The following is a 19,665-nucleotide window of genomic DNA, read 5'->3' as shown; positions in this document are numbered from 1 at the left end:
TGATGTCGAATGTCAGACAGTAGCACTCATCACTTGCCTCCTCAACAAATCAATCAGAGTCTTATCACAAGAAATACTTCAGATACTTCAGGAAGCGAGCTTTGAGACAAAAAAAAAAAAAAAAAAAAAAAAGCCCACAAAGAAGGATTCTCACACCACCCTGTGGTTCAAAGATTGCTTGAAATCAAGCATAAGCAACCCTCCACAGTGTTGAGGAAAAGAAAAGGGAGGAAAAAAAAAAACCAGCAAACAAGCAGGAGGGGAGGAGGAGGAGAAGGGGAAGATAATAGTTATACACGATTACTACAAAGGATTTCTTGGGCTTGGTTACAAATGTTGCCCTGATCTGTTGGACTTGTCCATCATCAGTTGAAGTGGTTACAAAGTACATGGAGGATACAACACATTGTGTAAGTTGAGTAAAACATGGAATCATGTAAGATACAAACATAAGAGTTGCAACAACACACAGTAGATAAAACAGGATACGTTTTGACCCATGGGCCACCTGGAAGCCAGGAAAAGAGATCGAAGTCTAGGCTTTTCCAGGCTTGGAAAGGAACATAAGCTATTTTCCGTATACCCTGGGCAATTTGTTTAACAACTTTATCATTATCATCAATCTTTAGACAACAATTAGAATCACTCAATTTGTCACAGACACCACTTGGTGATACTTCAGGAGTGGTGATGCTAATGTTACATAATGAATAAAAGATGTGGGATAAAGGTGAAAAGAGTACATTTGGCAATGACTGTACATTTAACAATAGCCAGTAATAATAATGAATAAGTAGGACAAAGAGAGGTATTTGTGTCAGCTGCTTTCCTCCAGCTGACCCAGGAACTCCCAGTGTAAGCCAGGATCCAGATGGGAATTCTTCAGAAGACATTGTGGTGTTTATGAATAGCCATACAATATTACATTTCAGTTAATTCACTAAAAGTGTATCTAGTCTAATTTGACAATATGTGGACTTGCCATGTAATGTTTTCTGAGATGATTTAGTGTCTCGAGAACTTTCCACTTGAGCATTTCCAAAACAATTCAAGTGCTGAGAGATACAAATATTAGTTTAGCAAATTCAAGTATTGTTACAGTCTACCAAATTTTTCACAGGATAGTGTATGCAGGATGCCCCCACAGTACAAACCATCAAAGAGGGGTAATCCCAGAAACATACACATCTCTTATTAAAACTTAGGCACTTTCCAGCAACCATGTTTTGGATGGAATTCCTGGACTGGTGTGACTCTGAAAAGCATCAGTGCAAAAAGGCTTTATGATAGATTTCTTTTGTGAGCACATCTAACAGATATTGATGGGTTCCTTGATTCATTTCTCAGTTTGTTAGGAATTTGGAAACACTGTGGAGGAGTTGCATGCAAATCATAATCAGTTTGGTAAAAAGGGGTGAAAGAAGGGGTCAAAAGAAATGGTATATCTGTGCAGGGAGTACCAGTAAGCCAGGATGACCTGTAAAAACCCTGAACCCAGTTGTGAAGTTTAACAGATCCAAGGACTGATACCAATCACCACCCACAACAACACAAAATATAACACTATTGCAACCAAAAAATGTAATCAAGAGGTACATTCAGTATTCTAGCATGATCAAATCTTCAGTATTTCTGTCACAAAATACAAATAGTTAAAATCAGCTATTAGCCTTTTTGTGTTCTGTCAAGGTCCCACGGGGATCTTCTGTAAAATAAAACAAGACACCAACTTTGCCCTTTCTGGGCATTGTTAACGTGGTTAAAGAAATGAGGAACCAATCCAGGAAGTGTTGATTTCATATTCCTTTTTTGGGGTGTCTTTAGCCTTCCAAGGATATTTGTTAAGGGATCCCGTTAAAGTTAGGGAAACAGGTCTCAGGTTAGCTTAGTCAATCGACACAGTCTGGCCAGGGAGGTAAGAGTGTTTCCTTGCCTTATCAGCCACTGGATCGTGACTCACAGGGATAACTGGCAAGAGTGGTGAGGCCGTTGGACAGAAGGTGTTAAGTCGAGGATCTTGTTTCCCTTTGTTGTGAGCTTTCTAATGCATCCACCCTTTACCGCCCCCACCCCGCTCACTTGGGAGGGGCAAAGACATCAGTTTTCTAATGGCTTGGATAGCTGTTCTGGTTCCCTGGGAGAGGACCTAGGACCTGGGGTTTTGCTTTCCTCAAGATTCTGGAGCTTTTGTTCTGGCCACCAGTTAATTAATTTCTCTAATCTGACAGCGGGTAATCCATTCATCAAATCTCGTGGAACACCCTTTTGTCAGCCCAGTATCCAGAGACAATTGCATTTATGATCAATATTTCACCTACCTGTTTTTACTGACAATGAGACCCTTCCAGTCTCACTGAGCTTTGGGCCAGGAGGCCTGGGGGCAAGGCTGACTGCTGCAAGTCTTACTTCCCTTGGCTCAAATTTAGTGGAGGAAGAAATCACTGGCCCATATTTTCTTCCATAGTTAACTAACTCTTGGGCAACCTCCCAAGCAACTTGGGTTGCTTGGGCAACCTCCCCCTATGTCCATACTTTGTTTCATGACTGCAGATGGTTGGAGGTTACAGTTCCTTCTAACACTGGCCGGGTTCTCTCTCCCTGAGACATAGCCTCTATTTTTCCTTGCAGTTGTATACCTATAGGTTTTAACGACTCTGGAAGCCCCCTAATTAAAGCAGCCATTCTCTCAGGATCAACAGGCATCATCATAGGTGATTCATGGTGTGGATGCAGCTTTCTATCATACATCATTTGGAGACAAGCAGCCTTTTGAACACTCTCTACTAACTGTTCAGTTGTTCCAGTAATGGCAAGAGGCTCTCCCCCTTCTAAAGGGTTGAGACTACCTGCCCAATAGGCAGCCCTCTGTGTTAAGGACCAGGGAGCACGACTGTTGCCAGTAGTTAAAAATACTCCTGGTCCCCAGTAACCTTCTGCTTCCTTTTTTTGTTAACTGGATCTGGTCGCCACCAGTGAGACTCACCCTCCATACATATTCTGTCTCTGATTCCTTCGGAGAGTGGCTAAAATCTTTCTTCAATTTTGCTAGTTCAGTGGCTGAGAAGGGAATTTCTTCAACATTTATTTGAGGATCTAGATCCTCACTGTTATCAAATGTATATTCAGTTTTTATCAAAGGACACAATGGGGCTATTGGAGTTTCTAATTTATCTCGCCTTTCCTGCATTCCTTACAAGGAATCTTGTAAAGGAATTACAAGGAATCAGGTTCCACCTGAGGAAAAGTTTTTTCTCTAGGCAAACTATGGGTGACGGTATCGCTGGCATGCTTACATGTTAACAGTTCCTTTAAAGCCATTTGCAACAAAGCCGAATTACGTTTCTCTCTTTCTTATTGTTCCTCAAGGTTCACTATTTGATCCTGCAGAGTTTTTACCAATTCCTGTGTTATTTTAACCGATTCCTGCAGTACTTATATAGTTTGTGTTTCTGCCGAATGCTTTTCATCTCAGAACTCCACGGCTGCTTTTAAAGTAGCCCCGAGTATGACACAAATAAACGACTTTCCTTTTCCAGCTCGGGTACGAGCATTCTTTTGCAGAACACTAATACGGTCCGAAACACTCTGCAAGTTATACCAGTTCTGTCGTGTCCAATCCATACCTGATAAAGAGGGTCGAGCACCATGTTTTTCTAAAAGATCAAATAATGCATCTTCACTTTTTATGGTGTCAATGTTGTCACTCATTTTTCAATACAGTGAAAGACCTACACTAAAGGAGGTGGAGGTGCACGTATTGAAAAGCTCAGGCAACTCATTACCTCTCCCAGGGAGGCACACAACACCTATTAAACAAATGCAAATGGTCCAATCACTCTTCCCTTTCTCTGAGGGAAGCACACAAAAAAGTTCAAATTTCACACTTAAGTTACAAAATTCAGAGAGGTCTTCTCGAGGAGGCACACACCTATTCAAAATTAATTCACATGCCCCCGAGAGGTATACACATAAACTGTAAAGTTTCAAAATGCGGAGCAGTCTTCTTGGAGAAGGACTCACGTCTAAGTTTTCAAAAATATCGCCCCATGCAAGTCCAGGAGGTACACTCAAAAAAAAGTTTCAGACTGTATCTGGAAGGACAGCACTCTCACGGTGGGTATCCTGCCTTCGACTAAGCCATTAAATAAATGTCTTGCTCCAATTTATAGGAGGGAGAGCATCCAGCTCTGGAGGAAGGGGCTTTCAACTGTTCCCGAAGTGATGTCGATTGTCACACAGTAGCGCTCATCACTTGCCTCCTCAACAAATCAATCAGAGTTTTATCACAAGAAATACTTCAGGAAGCAAGCTTTGAGCCAAAAAATAAAGGATTCTTACACTAGGCAATACAGTCCTGAACACTCTGGAATGAGAAATTCCATTTGATTCAGCAGTGGTGTGTGCCACTGAATTCAACTGAGGGGTTAGGCCACCTTTAAAATAACAAAAAACAAACAAACAAACAACAAAAAAAAAACCCCACTCAACTAGTAAAATAAGCTCTTCTATCCACCAGATGACAGTATGGTTCAGTCTTCCAATAGACTCATATATAATTGCATCACAATTACTTTCCATCTGGCAGGGAATAAAAATGTAAAACTGTTCAGGGTGTTGTGATGTGTCATGAAAAGTAATTCTTTTTTTTTTTTTTACTTTCTGGAAGGCGGGGAAATTTCCCTGCTTGTCTTTGGAATGGAAAAGATACTTCATAAAATATATGCAGAAATAAGAGGAAAAATATACTTCTGTATATTAGCTTACTGCACTCCAGGTTTTTCTCATTGGAAGTTAATAATAAATATACAAGTGCTGTGTTAACCATCTACAATGGCAGGCTGTTTCACTTACATCAGCTAGTGGATTCTAACTTCCTTTAATTAATCCCTTACTCCTTCATAACTTTTGGCTGACTGAGATTGTCAGGTTTATGAGGAGAAACTGAAAATCTGAGTTAACCTTGTAGTGAGACACATATTGAAAGTGTATTAATTGAGCTTCAGATGCATCCTCAGCAAGACAAAGTTTAGAGCAGAGGAATCTTAAAGATTCTGTGGTCTGTAAAAGTGCCCTCACTTTTGCAAAATGTATTAATAATTTTACAATTAGGAAGATGGTAAGGAAGTGGTGGACATGTCTATCAGGTCCCTAGCTGAGGAGAGATTCAGCATCTAGTCAACTATCTATAATCTCACAGATGCACTCTTAAGAGCACTACTGTAAGAATGTGAGGTAGTGCAAAAAGCAGCTATAGTCATTGCAGTGGTTGCTTCCCATCAACTGAGGCACTGTTTGATCTTCTGTATTAAATGCTATATATTAATGGAATGATAGGATGCCATAGAAAATCAAGCAGTTTATTAATAATGATTCTGGCCTAGTAGATAATGACTGCATGGTACTGTGCTCACCAGGCATGTAACTCAGTGTATCTGGCAGTGCGTTGCCCCGTTATCATCTGGATGTGGTACCAGTATAGCTGGTTTTACAGGAGAAAAGTAATCAAGGAGAAAAGAAATTCCTCTCTGGATTATGTATATTCAAATTTCTACATCCTGCTTACCCTCTCTGCACCACCCAGACAAAGTATCTCTCCTCTTTGCTAGTGAATTAATGATTCTGTAACTTCAAAGGTTGTTATCTGTTGTTTTCCATCACAAACATATGTCAGCCTATTCAGTTTTTAGAGCTGGGCGCAGACTGTGACTAGCTACACATAGATGCATGAGAAAGCAAGTAGAAGGGATTCTAAAGAACGGATTCTAAAGTTCCTTTTACTAAACATAAGTGTAATCCCTAATTCTATATTCAGGAACTAGCATTTGATTCTGTTGTAAACAGTGCTGATGAACACAGTTGAAAAATTCAGGAATGTAGGTGTAAGTGTAAAGTCATACACAACTTTTTCCTGAATACAACCAGGAAGGGGTGCCCTATGAAACATATAGTTCTTTGGCCTGTTTTTTACAGTGATTAGATTTGACACAGAACCCCAGCTCTATCATCTAGAAAAGTATTTATTCCCATTTGCTTCTATTGACATAAGTTTATTTGGCATGATAACTCCCCATAATCCACAGTGCTATGTGTGAATGAATGATCTCTGGGATGTGAAATCCTTTTTATTTGTAATTCCCTATGATGGTTCTAGGTCCCCATAGGAGAAGACAGAGCTATTCTACTTTATTAAGTATTCAGACACATTGATCTCATTGGCTCAGATTTAATAAAAAAAGAAAACTATTTTAATGGTTTTACAGAAAGTATTTAAGTTGAGAAAGTGATATTTTGTGAATTCTGAGTGAGAGGGAGGGGAAAAACTCTCAATTTCAGTATTCCAAGAAGCAAGAGCCAAACTTCTCTCTAGTTTTACAGAACCACACTGAAGTAAAAAAAAAAAAAAAAAAAAAAAAAAAAAATCATAACTAGTCTTGACTTTATGTTCTGTAAAACTGAATGCCTTCAGAATGGAAGGGTAGTTAAAAATAAAACAACAACAAACCTGACAAAAAATGGAGTGGTCTAAACCCATTTTTTATTTTTTTTAAAATTTGTAGTAAGCAGAAGGTATTTGTTGTTATACAAAGATAATCTAATCCTTAGTTTATCCTTAATCCTAAACTGAAAAAACAAATGCTAGAATATAACACCATGTTTCTCTGTAACAGAACCTACTAGGGTGGAATAATATTTTGAATGGACTTACAGTTATTTTAGTTACCTGGTGTTCTGGGTAGGAGGCATTTGAAAGAAATAGAATGACTGCTGCAAATTTTTGAGTCAGGTTGGCTTTTGAGGGAAACAGGCTGTCTGTGATCACAAAATCTTAACCTGCTCCACATACTGTTTCTGGTCAAGTTGAAATTTTCATTGTGGTTGTACTCAAATTTGTTCCTCTAGCAGTTTATGCTGGTGCTTAACCAGTGAAACAAGGGAATGATTTTACATATCCTTAGCTCTACTTAATGTGGGAAAAAAAAAATTAGAAATGCTGTATCTTTCTTACGTCAAATATCTTGGAATCTTTGTTGATCTTTTCCTTTATTTACATTTTCTTGTGCTGAGTCCTATTCTGAGTCCTGGTATATACTGCTGGGTCTGCATGCTAATAGACTGTGTGTTTTGTTTAGGTGCGACATGAGAACAAATGTGTTGCTCCTGACAGATGCCCGTGTTTTCACAATGGAAGAGAATATGCCAAGGGAGAGACAGTGACTAAGGACTGCAACACCTGGTGAGTCAATGGAACAGTGTTTTTCTGCAGGAAGCCTAATGTATTTCTAAATATGAGGGCTGCTCTGAAAGTAATGCCTCCTATTTTATTATGTTGTTCCATTATGTCAGAAGTGGTTGTTGGTGGTGTGGCAATAGAACTTGAACCTTCCATTACATTTGTTGCCATGTTGCAGATGGTAGCAAAGGAGCAGCCTGACAAAATGGCATCTGGCATGAAAGTGTGTATGAAGCAAAGGGGTGTCACTGAAAGTGAAAAAAATTGCACGCGTTGACATTCATCAATACTTGCTGAATGTGTATGGAAACCAAGCAGTGGATGTTTGTACAAGAAGGCAGTGAGGCGGTGTGTATCAGCAGAGGCAACAGTAACATAACAGACAGTAACATCACGTTCTTGACAGCTATGTAAATTCTTATGAGCATGGCATGCAGACTCTTGTTCATTGCCAGCAAAAATACATACCTAATGATGGTGACTGCTGAGAAGCAGTATTTTGTAGCTGTGAATTTGCTCTGTCAAATAGTGTTGTGTTTTTTATATCTGCTGTAGTTTCCATGGAAATTAATATGATGCATTACTTTCAGAACAACCCATATGCATGTGTATATAAACAGTTTTTTCTTTGATGGATCAATTTTGTATGAATGCAGGATATGTAGTGCAATAATATGTGTTGCTCAGACCAACATCTTCCTTTTCAATGTGGCATAAAGATCAGTACCATATCTGCCAAGTTACACGTGGTGCTTTACAAATAAGTAGCCTATATACCTGTGTAGATCCTCTATAGGCAGTAGGTATGGGATTTGCTGCTTCATCTTGCAACACAATAATCAACACAGGAGTTGCTCTGTAGTGGAAGGAACGAAGCTAGCATTTTGTTGTAAAGCAGTTTTGCCATGCTTTCCATGAAATCCTACAAATCAGTCCTTTTTAGGCAGAAGAATTTATCAGCAGAAAGGCCACGATATGCCAATTGTAATATGACATAAACTCTTCAGGTAAATGTTAGAGATGTAAATGGTAAAGAAGAGCCTCAGGAAAGGTATGCTTTATTTGCCTACTGGACATCTTTTGGCTTCTGCCTGGATAGCACACTCACTGTTCTGTATAGGTGTTTTTGCCTTCCATGCATACTTGTAAAAAGAATAGTACCACTTCATGCAGAGATGCAAGATACCCAAGTGTACAAGGTGTACAGCATCCAGCCAGTAGTGGCATGGAAACAGTGTTCTCTTTGGATTTCAGTTGTTCACATGCATTTTACTCCAAATGCATGTGACCAGCTCTGTGGCACATCTGAGAGATGTGTTTCCATTATCCATTGTACAAAAGCATGGAGTTGGATCAGAGAACCAGCAGCATTAAAGAGTCATTTGTTTTGCTTTGTGCATTGGTCTTTCAGCAACAATAATTTCAAATGTTGCATTTTTATGTTAGTGGGGCTGATCACAACCAGTTAGATTTTGATACAAGTTTTCATGCTTTTATATAGAAATAGTTCACTTCCAGTGTTTTGGCTGCTTGTTTCTTTTTTCTTTAAAGCTGTATGTTATACTAGAAGTCATATAGTATGACTAGGCATGGAGAAAACTGTATGTCAAGGGAGGAAGATGGAGGAGAAGTTGGAATCTGTATGTAGATAGATATACATACAACTGTATGTCTATACTGCAAGTGGGCAAAAGTGACCCAACTAAAATACAGATGCAATTATAATTTTATTGAAAAAGAGGTGAAATACCTTCTCATTGTTGTGATATTTGCATTTCATCATAATTACCATGCACAGTCTTTTATTTTCAGTCATACATAAAATCTTTAATCTTAAAATAGTTGTAGCCTTGTTGCTTCATTCTTCTAACCTTTATTTCTGGCAGTGATACTGTAAGTGACATTTCTTCTTAAAGATAGAATTTTTTTCAATGTCAGCATGAAGAAAATGTTAAGAATTGTGCTTTTCTTGTTGGTAAGACCTTCATCTTATTTTAGGTATTTTTTCTTGAATACAGAAAAAAAAGCCCGGAAAATAAATTTATTTAAATAAGGGAGAGTAGAGCTGTTTGTACTGTATGACTTTGAAAAGCTTCATGATATTTCTCAGCAAATATCAAGTCAAATGTCATTTACAAAGTGATATAGGAAATTACTATTGCTTTGAGAATTGAGAAGAATTGAAAGTCTGCAATTTGGAGCTCAGATCTTCCTCTTTTTTTTTTTCTTTCTTTTTGTACTGCTGTTGCAGGAGTTCTTATTCTTACTTGTTCCTAGCCAGACGTGGACACCTGCAAATGCAATATATAAGACAGAGGTGTCAGATTTGGCATGTATATTTGACTTGACATATGGGAGACCTTAATTCATGAAGAATGTAATGTCTCCAAGTCTCAGCTAGTGGCAAAATTTGTCATTCTAAGAATCGTGGATAAATAAATTTGGAATAGTGTTTATGAAGCACTACACAAAAGAAATTTGCTTATTTCTTCTAATTGAATTTTGAAAAGCCATATACTTCATAATCTGGCTTTGTACATACATAAAGAATCTTGGTCTTACTCTGCCTATTAGATTTAATAACAAAGGATGTAATAGGCTTCATGTTACTGAAATTTCATTCTTTAAAGAAAATATACTGCACAGTTTTTATTATTTCGTGAAATGTTTTCAAGATTAAACAATTACTCCCAGATTAAAGCAATAGACAATGCAGTTCTGTAACTGTTGCTGCTTCTGTTAGCAATTTGATCTTGGGAAAGTACCTTAGAATTATTATCCCACAGCTTTTACATTTGTAAAGTAGGGATAGAATTCCCTTTTCCCCACCCTTATGGAGCTTGATTAAAAAATCCTCAGGGCAGTAATAGTGTCTATCTGTTATCATTTATGAGGGATACTCTGAAAGTAATGCCTCCTATTTTATTAAGTTGGCCCTTGATGTTAGAAGTGGATGTTGGCAGTATTGCTGTAAAGCTTGAACCTTTCTACCAGAATTCTGCTACATTTTGTTGCTATGTGACAGATGGCAGAAGAGGGACATTCTGACAAAATGGCATCTGTCTGTGTGTCTGGAAAGGCATACAAAGCAATGTTGTGGAATTGAATTCCTCCATGAGGCAAAAATTGCACCCATCGACATTCATCGACACGTGCAGAATGTACAGAGATCAAACAGTGGATGTTAGCACAGTGAAGTGGCTGGTGGGCTTATTGATTTTATTATTATTATTTTTGCTCAGTCTCCTGCTAGCTAGCAAGTCAATTTATTCATTTGAAATGAATCCCTTTCATACCTGCAGATCTAGCAGTAAGGCTTGTGAATCTCCATAATATTTCCAGAAAAGGCAGGAGGCTTGGGTAGATGCCATGAAGAAGTATCTTCTTATCTTTATTTCTCAATTTCCCTTATTTTAATGTGAGGCTTATGGTATTTACTTCCTTGAAGCTTATTTGTAAAGGTACTGTGCAAAACTTAGGTTATTAGGTGTCATAGCAACAAAAGGCTTGCTGTCTTTGTGAATAATAAGAATCTTGATCTATTTTTTCTGTTACACTATTATAATTATATGCTTCAGTATAATTGAGTTTATACTAAGGTGTTTGTTTCCTTAAAGAAAGGAGGAGCAAGAAGAAAGAGAATACCACACACACACACACACACACACAAAGAAAAAAAAAAGAAAGGAAACAAAAAGAATGCAGTCAGTTTCATCATGACATCGTGGTTTTTGTAGTTCAGCCACTAGAGCAAAATAGCTAGAATGATATGAAAACTTAACTTACTGCCTGATTTATCTTCAGAATTCCCCATGCTGTGAAAACATGAGGTATCTTGCTTTGCTTTGCCATTTTTTCTTCCATATTATTCCATGTTTAGCTTGTGAGGAATCTAGCAGGTGTTCAACAAGACATTACTGGCAAGATATATAGACAAGAAGCCACTAGTGTATCTCCTTTCAGAATTAGGCATACTCTTATCACATCTTCTATCACATAAGAGGAAGTTTAGGTTGGAGTTCTATTTATTTCTAGCCAAATGTGAATTCTCTTATACAGAAAATGTTTGGATTTCACCACCATAGGAGACCTCAAAAGATGTTATCACACTGACATTCCTCAGAAAGTGTATGAACTATTGAGGTACAGAAAAAATAAATATTTCTATCCATATGTGTCCTATTATTAGACTGTGAGGTAATGCTTCCAATTACTAGGGTCAAATAAACTATCCAGAAGAATGAACTTCATTTCAAAATAGATACACCTCTTTGGAAAAGGATGTTATTAAACTTAACTATAGACTCTGAACAAAAGTCACAGGGCAAACTGAGTTATAGTCCTGGTTACTTAGTCTCCAAAGTTGGTTACTAGAGCAAACACATTCTTTGTCATCATCAAATATTAAATTTACTACTATTCTAGCTTTCAGTGAGGAAAAATTGACAATACTGCAAAAACAGTAAAAAACAGATTTGCTGATATTAAAAACAGGTTTGCTGTTATTAAATTTTATATTTAACCTGTAATTTTCCTTAGAAGTTAATCAAACTGTTTTTCTAAGAGGATACTGTAAGAAGAGCAGGATATCTAAAGGATATCTAGCACCTAAAATGAGGTGCTAACAGTATTATGAAATATTCCAACAGGGTCTGTTTGGGCCTCTTTTTGTAATGAAGAAATTCAAAAAGCATGTATTCCTATGTGCAGCTTGTAAAAACAAAACAAATAAAAACTCACATATTCTTTAAGTGTTGAACGTGTTAATGTGCTGTTTCTGCACTTAATGTTACTGAATGGTACATTATGCTGATGAGTGAGTTGATCATTTGGTTCATAATAGCATAATTAAAGGCTGTCTGGGTAAGGATGCCAGTAGCCCAGGAGCAGAGCCTTCTCAAGGCTGAAGCCAAAGTGGATCTGCTGGAGATGCACCTGAGGATGGACATCATAGAAATTGTGTAAGTTCCTCACAGCTGCATCTGATAGACAGATTAAAGACACATAAGGAGACTTTATTCCCATGTGGTCTGCAGTAGGATCCTCTATGACCTGTGCCCAGCAAAAAGAAGGGAATGTTCAGATCAAATCTCACCCTGGGGAATTTCATTATTTGCCCAGAGAATACCACAGGTGAAAAACTGAAACAGCTTCCCTCTCCCCAAACAACAGCCAGCAAACCTGAAAATGGCCTGCAAGAAAAATTTTCAGAGATATTTTTATACTTTTATTTCCAGTTCTGATTACTGGGAATATTTATACTCATTTTTCAAAAAATGTGCTACTTTGATGTACTAGGCAAAAGATTTCTTGGTGTCAATTTAATTCAGATCAAGCAAAACATTAGTAACTCAGCATGTAAAATAGACAAAAGAGTAGAAAATTCTGTTATATGAGAACATCAATAATACAGTACAATATACAGCTGAAGAACATACGGAAAGTTAATAATGTACAATTGTGCACCTTCTGTCCAAAACTATTTCCTGCAGGGGAGCTTGAGAGATGAGTTAGGTTTTAACATCACTACTTCCACTGTGAGTTAACAGAATAGCAGAGAAATTTGTTCTGTTCATAAAGCCTTGTTGCATGTGCTTCTTACTATGGATGGATCACAGACACTTCAGTTTGTTTCAGATTTAAAGAAAGCTGATCACAAAGAAAGTCAAACTGAACTATCAGCTTTTTGCATTTATAATCAACCCATTTTCAGCACAGAATCTGCATCCCTAATTATGTTTGTGCTTACTGCTTACTGCAGAATTTTATCACTGACACCTGCTTATAAAACTTGGACTCCAATTTTCTTATCAAATATCTTGATGAGAAACACACTTCAGTCATTAACAAAGTTTTGGGTTCAGAGCAGAGGTGCCACCTTTCTCATATGAAAGTAGATTAGACAGTATTCCTGCGTTACAGATGTACAAAGGCTCAAAATCCGTTTTCCTCTCTTAATTATTTGTCACCTATGTTTCTTTATTTTCAAGTTTTTGTTTTGAAGAACTTGAAAAATACTTAAATATGAAAAAGTTCTGAACACACTTTATGCTGAAGAACCAACCCTTTTTAAAATACATTGAACTTAGGGGCCCCTAAAATCTTTGTGTGCTGTTCAACACATTACTGGTGTATGACAAGTAAAACTAAAAAGCTCTTTCAGATGGTGAAAGGTCATTATTTCGTATCACTGCTTGTTATGTGTCCCTTGGAGATTCATCAGTTCATGAGCTCCTGGAGGGAGATACTTTCACTGTCTCACTTTTCCTCTTTACACTTTACATTCTTTTACTTATTTTATACATTGCAAGTAATGATATAAATGCTATTTTCCTCTGTTTTCCTCTGTTGCAGTGTGTGTCATGGTCGAAAGTGGGAATGCACCAAAAATATCTGTGATGGTACCTGCACTGTTATTGGTCCAGCTCATTATTTGACATTTGATGGAATGAAATACAAGTTTCCAGGAGAATGTCAGTATGTATTAGTTCAGGTAAGAATATGTCAAGTGCCTAACCCATGATGCCTGTGTATTACACCAGAGAAATCTAGCATTTGCATAAGCCACAGTATCACTGTCTCGATCACTAAGCCAGATGCATGGCAGAGGAGAGCAGAGTTTATCAATGGCTTCAAAAGTACCTTGAGAAATTAGAAGTTTACATCACAGTATAGAGAAGTGAATTAGGATTGTGGTGTGTCTAACTGGCAGCCATAAAATGTGTGACTGTAGTGTGTTATGGAGGAACAATCCAAATCTCATTTCTAGATGCCCATTAGTCAGTCCTTTTTCCCTTTCTGCTCACCTCTTCATCCTCTACTACTGACTTACTGAGTCAGACTTCTTCAGAATGCATTAGAAAAGTATTTAGTGAACACTCTCTAAATGCTTCCAAAGCACAGACTCTGCTTGTTCACTTTGGCAATATCACTGTTTCATGCACAAAACTGGATTAAACTACTCATTTTCCTCACAGCAAAGTGGAGGGTGAATAAATACATACACACTAACTTTAGTCTGTGATTTATGGGAGCTGTCAAATTTGGAGAGTTAAATGAAATTAAGGCAATTACAAATGCAAATCATTATATATTAAAAAGTCTGTGTTCAAAAGAAGAATTTATTTTAAAATTTGGTCTAAAATAGATCGATCTGCTGTTAATTTATATAATAGCCTTCTGCAGTTAAAAATTGTCCTGTTTCATTGATTTCCCCCAAAGAGCCTTTGAATGAAGTACCTTTCTCCTTGAAATTCTTCTTGGACAGAAAAGTGTCATCATTGCGTCTTTGGCTGGATTTTTGAAATATGTTTCCACTTTGATACCAGCTGTACTACCATAGAAGGCTGATGGTCCTGATGCTAGTGAGAGCTCAGTAATACTATTATCTTAGGGACAATAAGAATATACACTACTACAAGACTATTTAAAATACCACTGACTGAGTGTGCATCATTCTTGAATAGGTGAACCCAAACCTCTATTAATGCTAATAGATAAATTAATTGATGTAGGAAAAATGGACATACCAGCATATATTTTATTTGCCACATAGATTACTTTGAGTATTATGAAGGTCACTCTGAAAGTTATGCCTCTGATTTATCTCCGTATAAACTATAACAGATACAAAGCACAATAGCACTACTTCATAGAACAAATTCTCAGCCACAGAAAGCTATTTCTCAAGATGTTTACTGCTATTGACTATGCATCTTCACTAGTGGTGAACAAGAACTTGCAAACCACAATTATAAAAATCTGCACCTACAGAGGTGACACAATGTCTCCATTGCCACTGCCTAAACACAGCACCCCACTGCTTCACTGTGTTCCCATCCCCTGTTTGGTCCCTGTAAATGTTCAGCAAGTATTGATGAATGTCAGCGGGTGCAATTTTTTCCTGATGGAGAAATTCAGTTTCACACCCTTACTTCAGTCCATGTCAGCTGCCATTTTGTTGGATTACCATCTGTTACCTTTGTCTCACATTTGTGAGAAAGTCCAACCTTTACTGCAATACCGCCAACATACACCTTTGACATTGTAATAATATATTGGAGGCATTACTTTCAGAGAAGCTCTCATATTTGAGACTTTCTTTTTCTCTAGACATCTGCATGTGTTTCTAAAATGTCCATATCAATGATTTACTAATTTATTTTTGTCTGATAGGATTTTTGCAAGAATAACTCTGGGACATTCCGGATACTGATTTCAAATGAAGGATGCAGCTTCACCGGTGAAAAGTGCACCAAAAGGGTTATCATTTTGTATAAAGGTGGAGAAATAGAGTTGCTTGATGGAAATGTACGTAAGCTTCTCTTTCTTTCCTTTTTTTAAAGAGTTCATTATAATTTTGGAATGTTTGGTAACTTTAGGTACGAATAATCTCATGCTCAGTGGTTCTTGAAAACTGTATCACCAAATGAACAGATTAGTAGGATTATAATTATTGTATTACTATAATTAGCCTTTTTGCTTACTGTTACAATCAGAAAAGTCAACATAGTGGAAGGGTGATACAGGAGCATAGTAGCAAAGGAGCTAGCGTGAATGGAATAGTGTTACATGGGAAAAGGAAAGGTGCTCACCCCTCTTTGAAGATCTAGGCTCACAGGGAAAACTACATAAGGGAGGGATCTCCAATTAGAGATCCTTCCCCAGTGGCAGTCAGCCCTTAAATGAGGTCTAAGAGAGGTGGAGCCAGGCTCCACCCCTTCTAATCACACAGGTGAATTACCTTCACCTGTGCTCCTAGGGCTGATGGGTCCTTTCCCCAAATGCTCAATCAGTGTTTCAGGCCATGACTCAACAGTTACCTTAGACTTACTATTTTGGCATTTCTGCTTGATGCTGATAAGATCTCAGTTTAAAATGATGTTCAATGAAACTCATATGAGGAAAGCTCTTTTTAAATATGAGAGGTCTAAGACTATTTCAAGCATGCTTAAATATAAGGAAGAGCTAAGTAGTGACTGTTCTGTGACCAGTAAAACTGCAGACCAAATATAGCTGTCTGAAGTACTTAGCACATATGAAGAAAAGAAATCATGGCTGAAACATTTATGCTGTGAAACTATCTTTCCTCTTTTTAAACTGTCAGGTGGAAAATTGATAGAACTGCAATTCTCTCCCCACCCTTCCTTTTCCAACTAACAAACAGTGAAGAACTGATGAAGAGTCACTTCTACCTCTCATGCCGTTCCATGAGAGGAAAGAAGCTTTCTAAAAGGTGGATTTCAGCTCTGTGTTTCTATAGCTGTTAAGACTATCTGCATGCTAACAGAACTACAGTGGATTACGATGTTTCAATTGCTCAGTTTTCAGAAGTACTGTCTAAACTGGCATCTGGACCAGAAAACTGCAAAAAATGTTCTCCATGTTATATGAAACCACTCTACCTTTTCCTTGTTTTGAGTAAGCAGACAAAGTTGAACCAGGTTTTGCATAGTCTGCAAATTGCCTATAAATTGCTGAGTGTCACTGGTACTTGGTAGAAACATAGAAAACGCAATCATATTTAAGAATGTCTTTGCAGTGGCCCTTGACAGCAGGTGATCTGCCTAGACTTTTGGGTGCTGGAGGAATGAACACATATCATTTTGTTTGCCCAACCAATTCTTTACTTCTGCTGCCTAAAGAATCTTCTACTTTAATGGGTACAAACAGTAGTGCAGGGCTCAGTCTGTAAAATCAGATGTCAATAGTTCATAGGCTGGTTTGGCCCGGTTCCATGACCAGTGGGGCAGAGGGATCTGCAGATCCATGCCTCCAGAAAAGAGAAACAGGCGACCCCAAAATAATTGAAAACAGCGGCAACGATCTGAGGTGAAACCTCAGAAATGCAGAAGTGACCTACAGTTACTGTTGCCACTGCTGAAACACACCACCTGGCTGTGCTGACATCCACTCTTTGGGTCTCCATAAACATTCAGAAAGTGATGGTGAAAGTGTAGTGATAAGAAGGAACTCAATTCCACACCTTTGCTTTATGTGTACTTACATACCAACTTCCATTTTGTCAGACTGCCCCTCTGCTCCCTCCTGATGCATGGCAACAGACTGTAATGGAATATCGGTGGGAAGCTTCCACCTCTACTGCCATACTACCAACATCTGCCTCTGATATCACAGGCCAACATAAAACAATAGGAGACATTAGTTTTAGGGCAGTCCTTGCATAATATACAATACAGTTAATGCATAAGTATCAAAACATTTTGACTTTTAATATTCTTATTAAAGGATTAAAATAAAATAGCAACAAAAACATACGATTATTGGGATATTTGACCATGTTCTGTGAAACTAATCTGTCTGTCTGGTTTGATAGCAGTGGTTGCAATTCTTAATGAGATCTCAAGGCGTTCATGAGAAATTTTTGAGAAAATGTTACTATTCACACACTTCATCATTGAAAATTGTCATTCACAAATGTACATACTGCCAAAAAGAGATTACATGAATGAGGTCTGATTTTGAAGCAAAATATATTTTTTCTCCAATAAGATATGTCTCATGAAAGCATGGCAAAGAGAGATGAACAGATTTTTGAGTTGAACATCTGATTGCAACTTGTACAGTTAACAAATGCACAGTTAGAAGGGTGGCATGGGTAGTGTTAGGATAGTGTTTTACAATTTTATAGTTAGAAAGATTATCACATTGGAAAGAGACAATCAAAAATGAAATACTCCCCCATACCCTAAGCTCACAGTAGAAAACTCCAAAGGGAGGAACTTCCAGTCAGCCTTTAAATGGGATCTAGTAGGGGTGGAGCCAGGATCCACCCCTTTTGGTCTCACACAGATGAATTGCCTTCACCTGTGCTCCCATGGCTGACTCAGTCCTTGCCTCCGGTGATCAATCAGTGGTTTAAGCCATGACTCAACAGTTTCCATGCACTCCACCCCTTCACGGCATGAATCAATGATTGAATTAGCTAGAGGATGAGCCTTCCCTAATACAGAGATCCGACACGTTGTGATGCTTATACAATTGACCGTTGTGATGCAGGTTGACACAATTTAAGATGAGTGATGGTCAGTGCATGGTAGAGGTTCATATTCTTTCATGTCAGTGTTTGGCCATATTACTGGAGGCATTCTGTCGTGGTGCAGAATCACAGAATCACAGAATTGTAGGGGTTGGAAGGGACCTCCAGAGATCATCGAGTCCAACCCCCCTGCCAAAGCAGGTTCCCTACAGCAGGTCGCACAGGTAGGCATCCAGGCAGGTCTTGAACATCTCCAGAGGAGACTCCACGACCTCCCTGGGCAGCCTGTTCCAGTGCTCCATCACCCTCACTGTAAAGAAGTTCTTGTGCACATTTGTGCAGAACTTCCAATGCTGCAGTTTCCATCCATTTCCCCTTGTCCTGTCACCATTCACTACTGAAAAGAGTCCAGCCTCGCCATTCTGCCCCCCACACCTTAGATACGTATAGACCTGGATCAGGTCCCCTCTCAGTCTTCTTTTCTCAAGACTGAACAGACCCAGTTCACTCAGCCTTTCTTCATAAGAGAGATGCTCCAGGCCCTTCACCATCTTTGTGGCCCTCCGCTGGACTCCTTCCAGCAGGTCCCTGTCTTTTTTGTACTGGGGAGCCCAGAACTGGACGCAGTACTCCAGATGAGGCCTTACCAGGGCAGAGTAGAGGGGGAGGATCACCTCCCTCGACCTGCTGGCCACGCTCTTTTTAATGCATCCCAGGTCCATCCTATGCTTCATCAGTCCCATGTAGACCATCGCTGGGTGTCACACGTGATCTCACAGCAACACTGGAACTCTTTGATGGCATTTTGTTCCTTCTGTTGATCCTAGAGGCTCAAAGACTCATGGGGAGTAATACAGATACTTCAGGGGTATCAGGAGGGGAAGGTCCAGAGCAAGATACAGGTTGCATTTCTATCCTGGATCAACACTTTGGCTTGTACTGGGGCATGCCCTGGCTGCTTATACCAGACCCTTTGGCCAGATACCTGCTGCTGCACAACTATGTCAGGCACCAAAGGGGGTATCCTGATCTGCCATAACAACATGATGGGGGTCCCTTTAGCAGTGAAGTTTGGAGTGTTGACCACAATATCAGTAGGCTATGTGCCAATTACTGGAGGGACTACCGAGCTTCCACCTTCAATAATCTCCCCCAAGTAGGCCACATCACTTCGGTCCTACCTGCACCTTCCAAGGTGATTTTATTCTATGGGTACCTGGTTCTAAATTCTCAGGGGCAGGGAGCAGAAGATTATTTTTGTTGCCAATTTGGGGTCTTACCTGATGATCAGTGCCCATAATTTGGATCCTAGTTGGGGAGGCCCATGTTGTCTGTAGCATTGTCAGGGCACAGGGTCTGCTATCTCTAGGTCTTTCATTCAGGTCTTGCAGGGCTTCATAGAGACTTTTTGCCCACCTCTGTGGGAACTGAGAGT

The 19,665-nt window shown here is 38.8% G+C and overlaps 1 protein-coding gene across 2 annotated transcripts in view; it reads left to right on the top strand.

Annotated features, from left to right (window-relative positions):
* Positions 1–19,665, top strand: part of VWF (von Willebrand factor) — a 151,722-nt gene that overhangs the window by 51,587 nt on the left and 80,470 nt on the right. For both annotated transcript variants that reach the window (XM_048934565.1, XM_048934566.1), the window contains exons 19-21: positions 7,131–7,234; positions 13,586–13,724; positions 15,407–15,541. In XM_048934565.1, the coding sequence (XP_048790522.1) occupies positions 7,131–7,234; positions 13,586–13,724; positions 15,407–15,541 (378 nt within the window). The remainder of the gene's footprint in view (positions 1–7,130; positions 7,235–13,585; positions 13,725–15,406; positions 15,542–19,665) is intronic.

Source organism: Lagopus muta, chromosome 1 (genome assembly GCF_023343835.1).
Source record: "Lagopus muta isolate bLagMut1 chromosome 1, bLagMut1 primary, whole genome shotgun sequence".
NCBI classification, from domain to species: domain Eukaryota; kingdom Metazoa; phylum Chordata; class Aves; order Galliformes; family Phasianidae; genus Lagopus; species Lagopus muta.
This window is presented reverse-complemented; position numbering and strand designations above follow the sequence as displayed.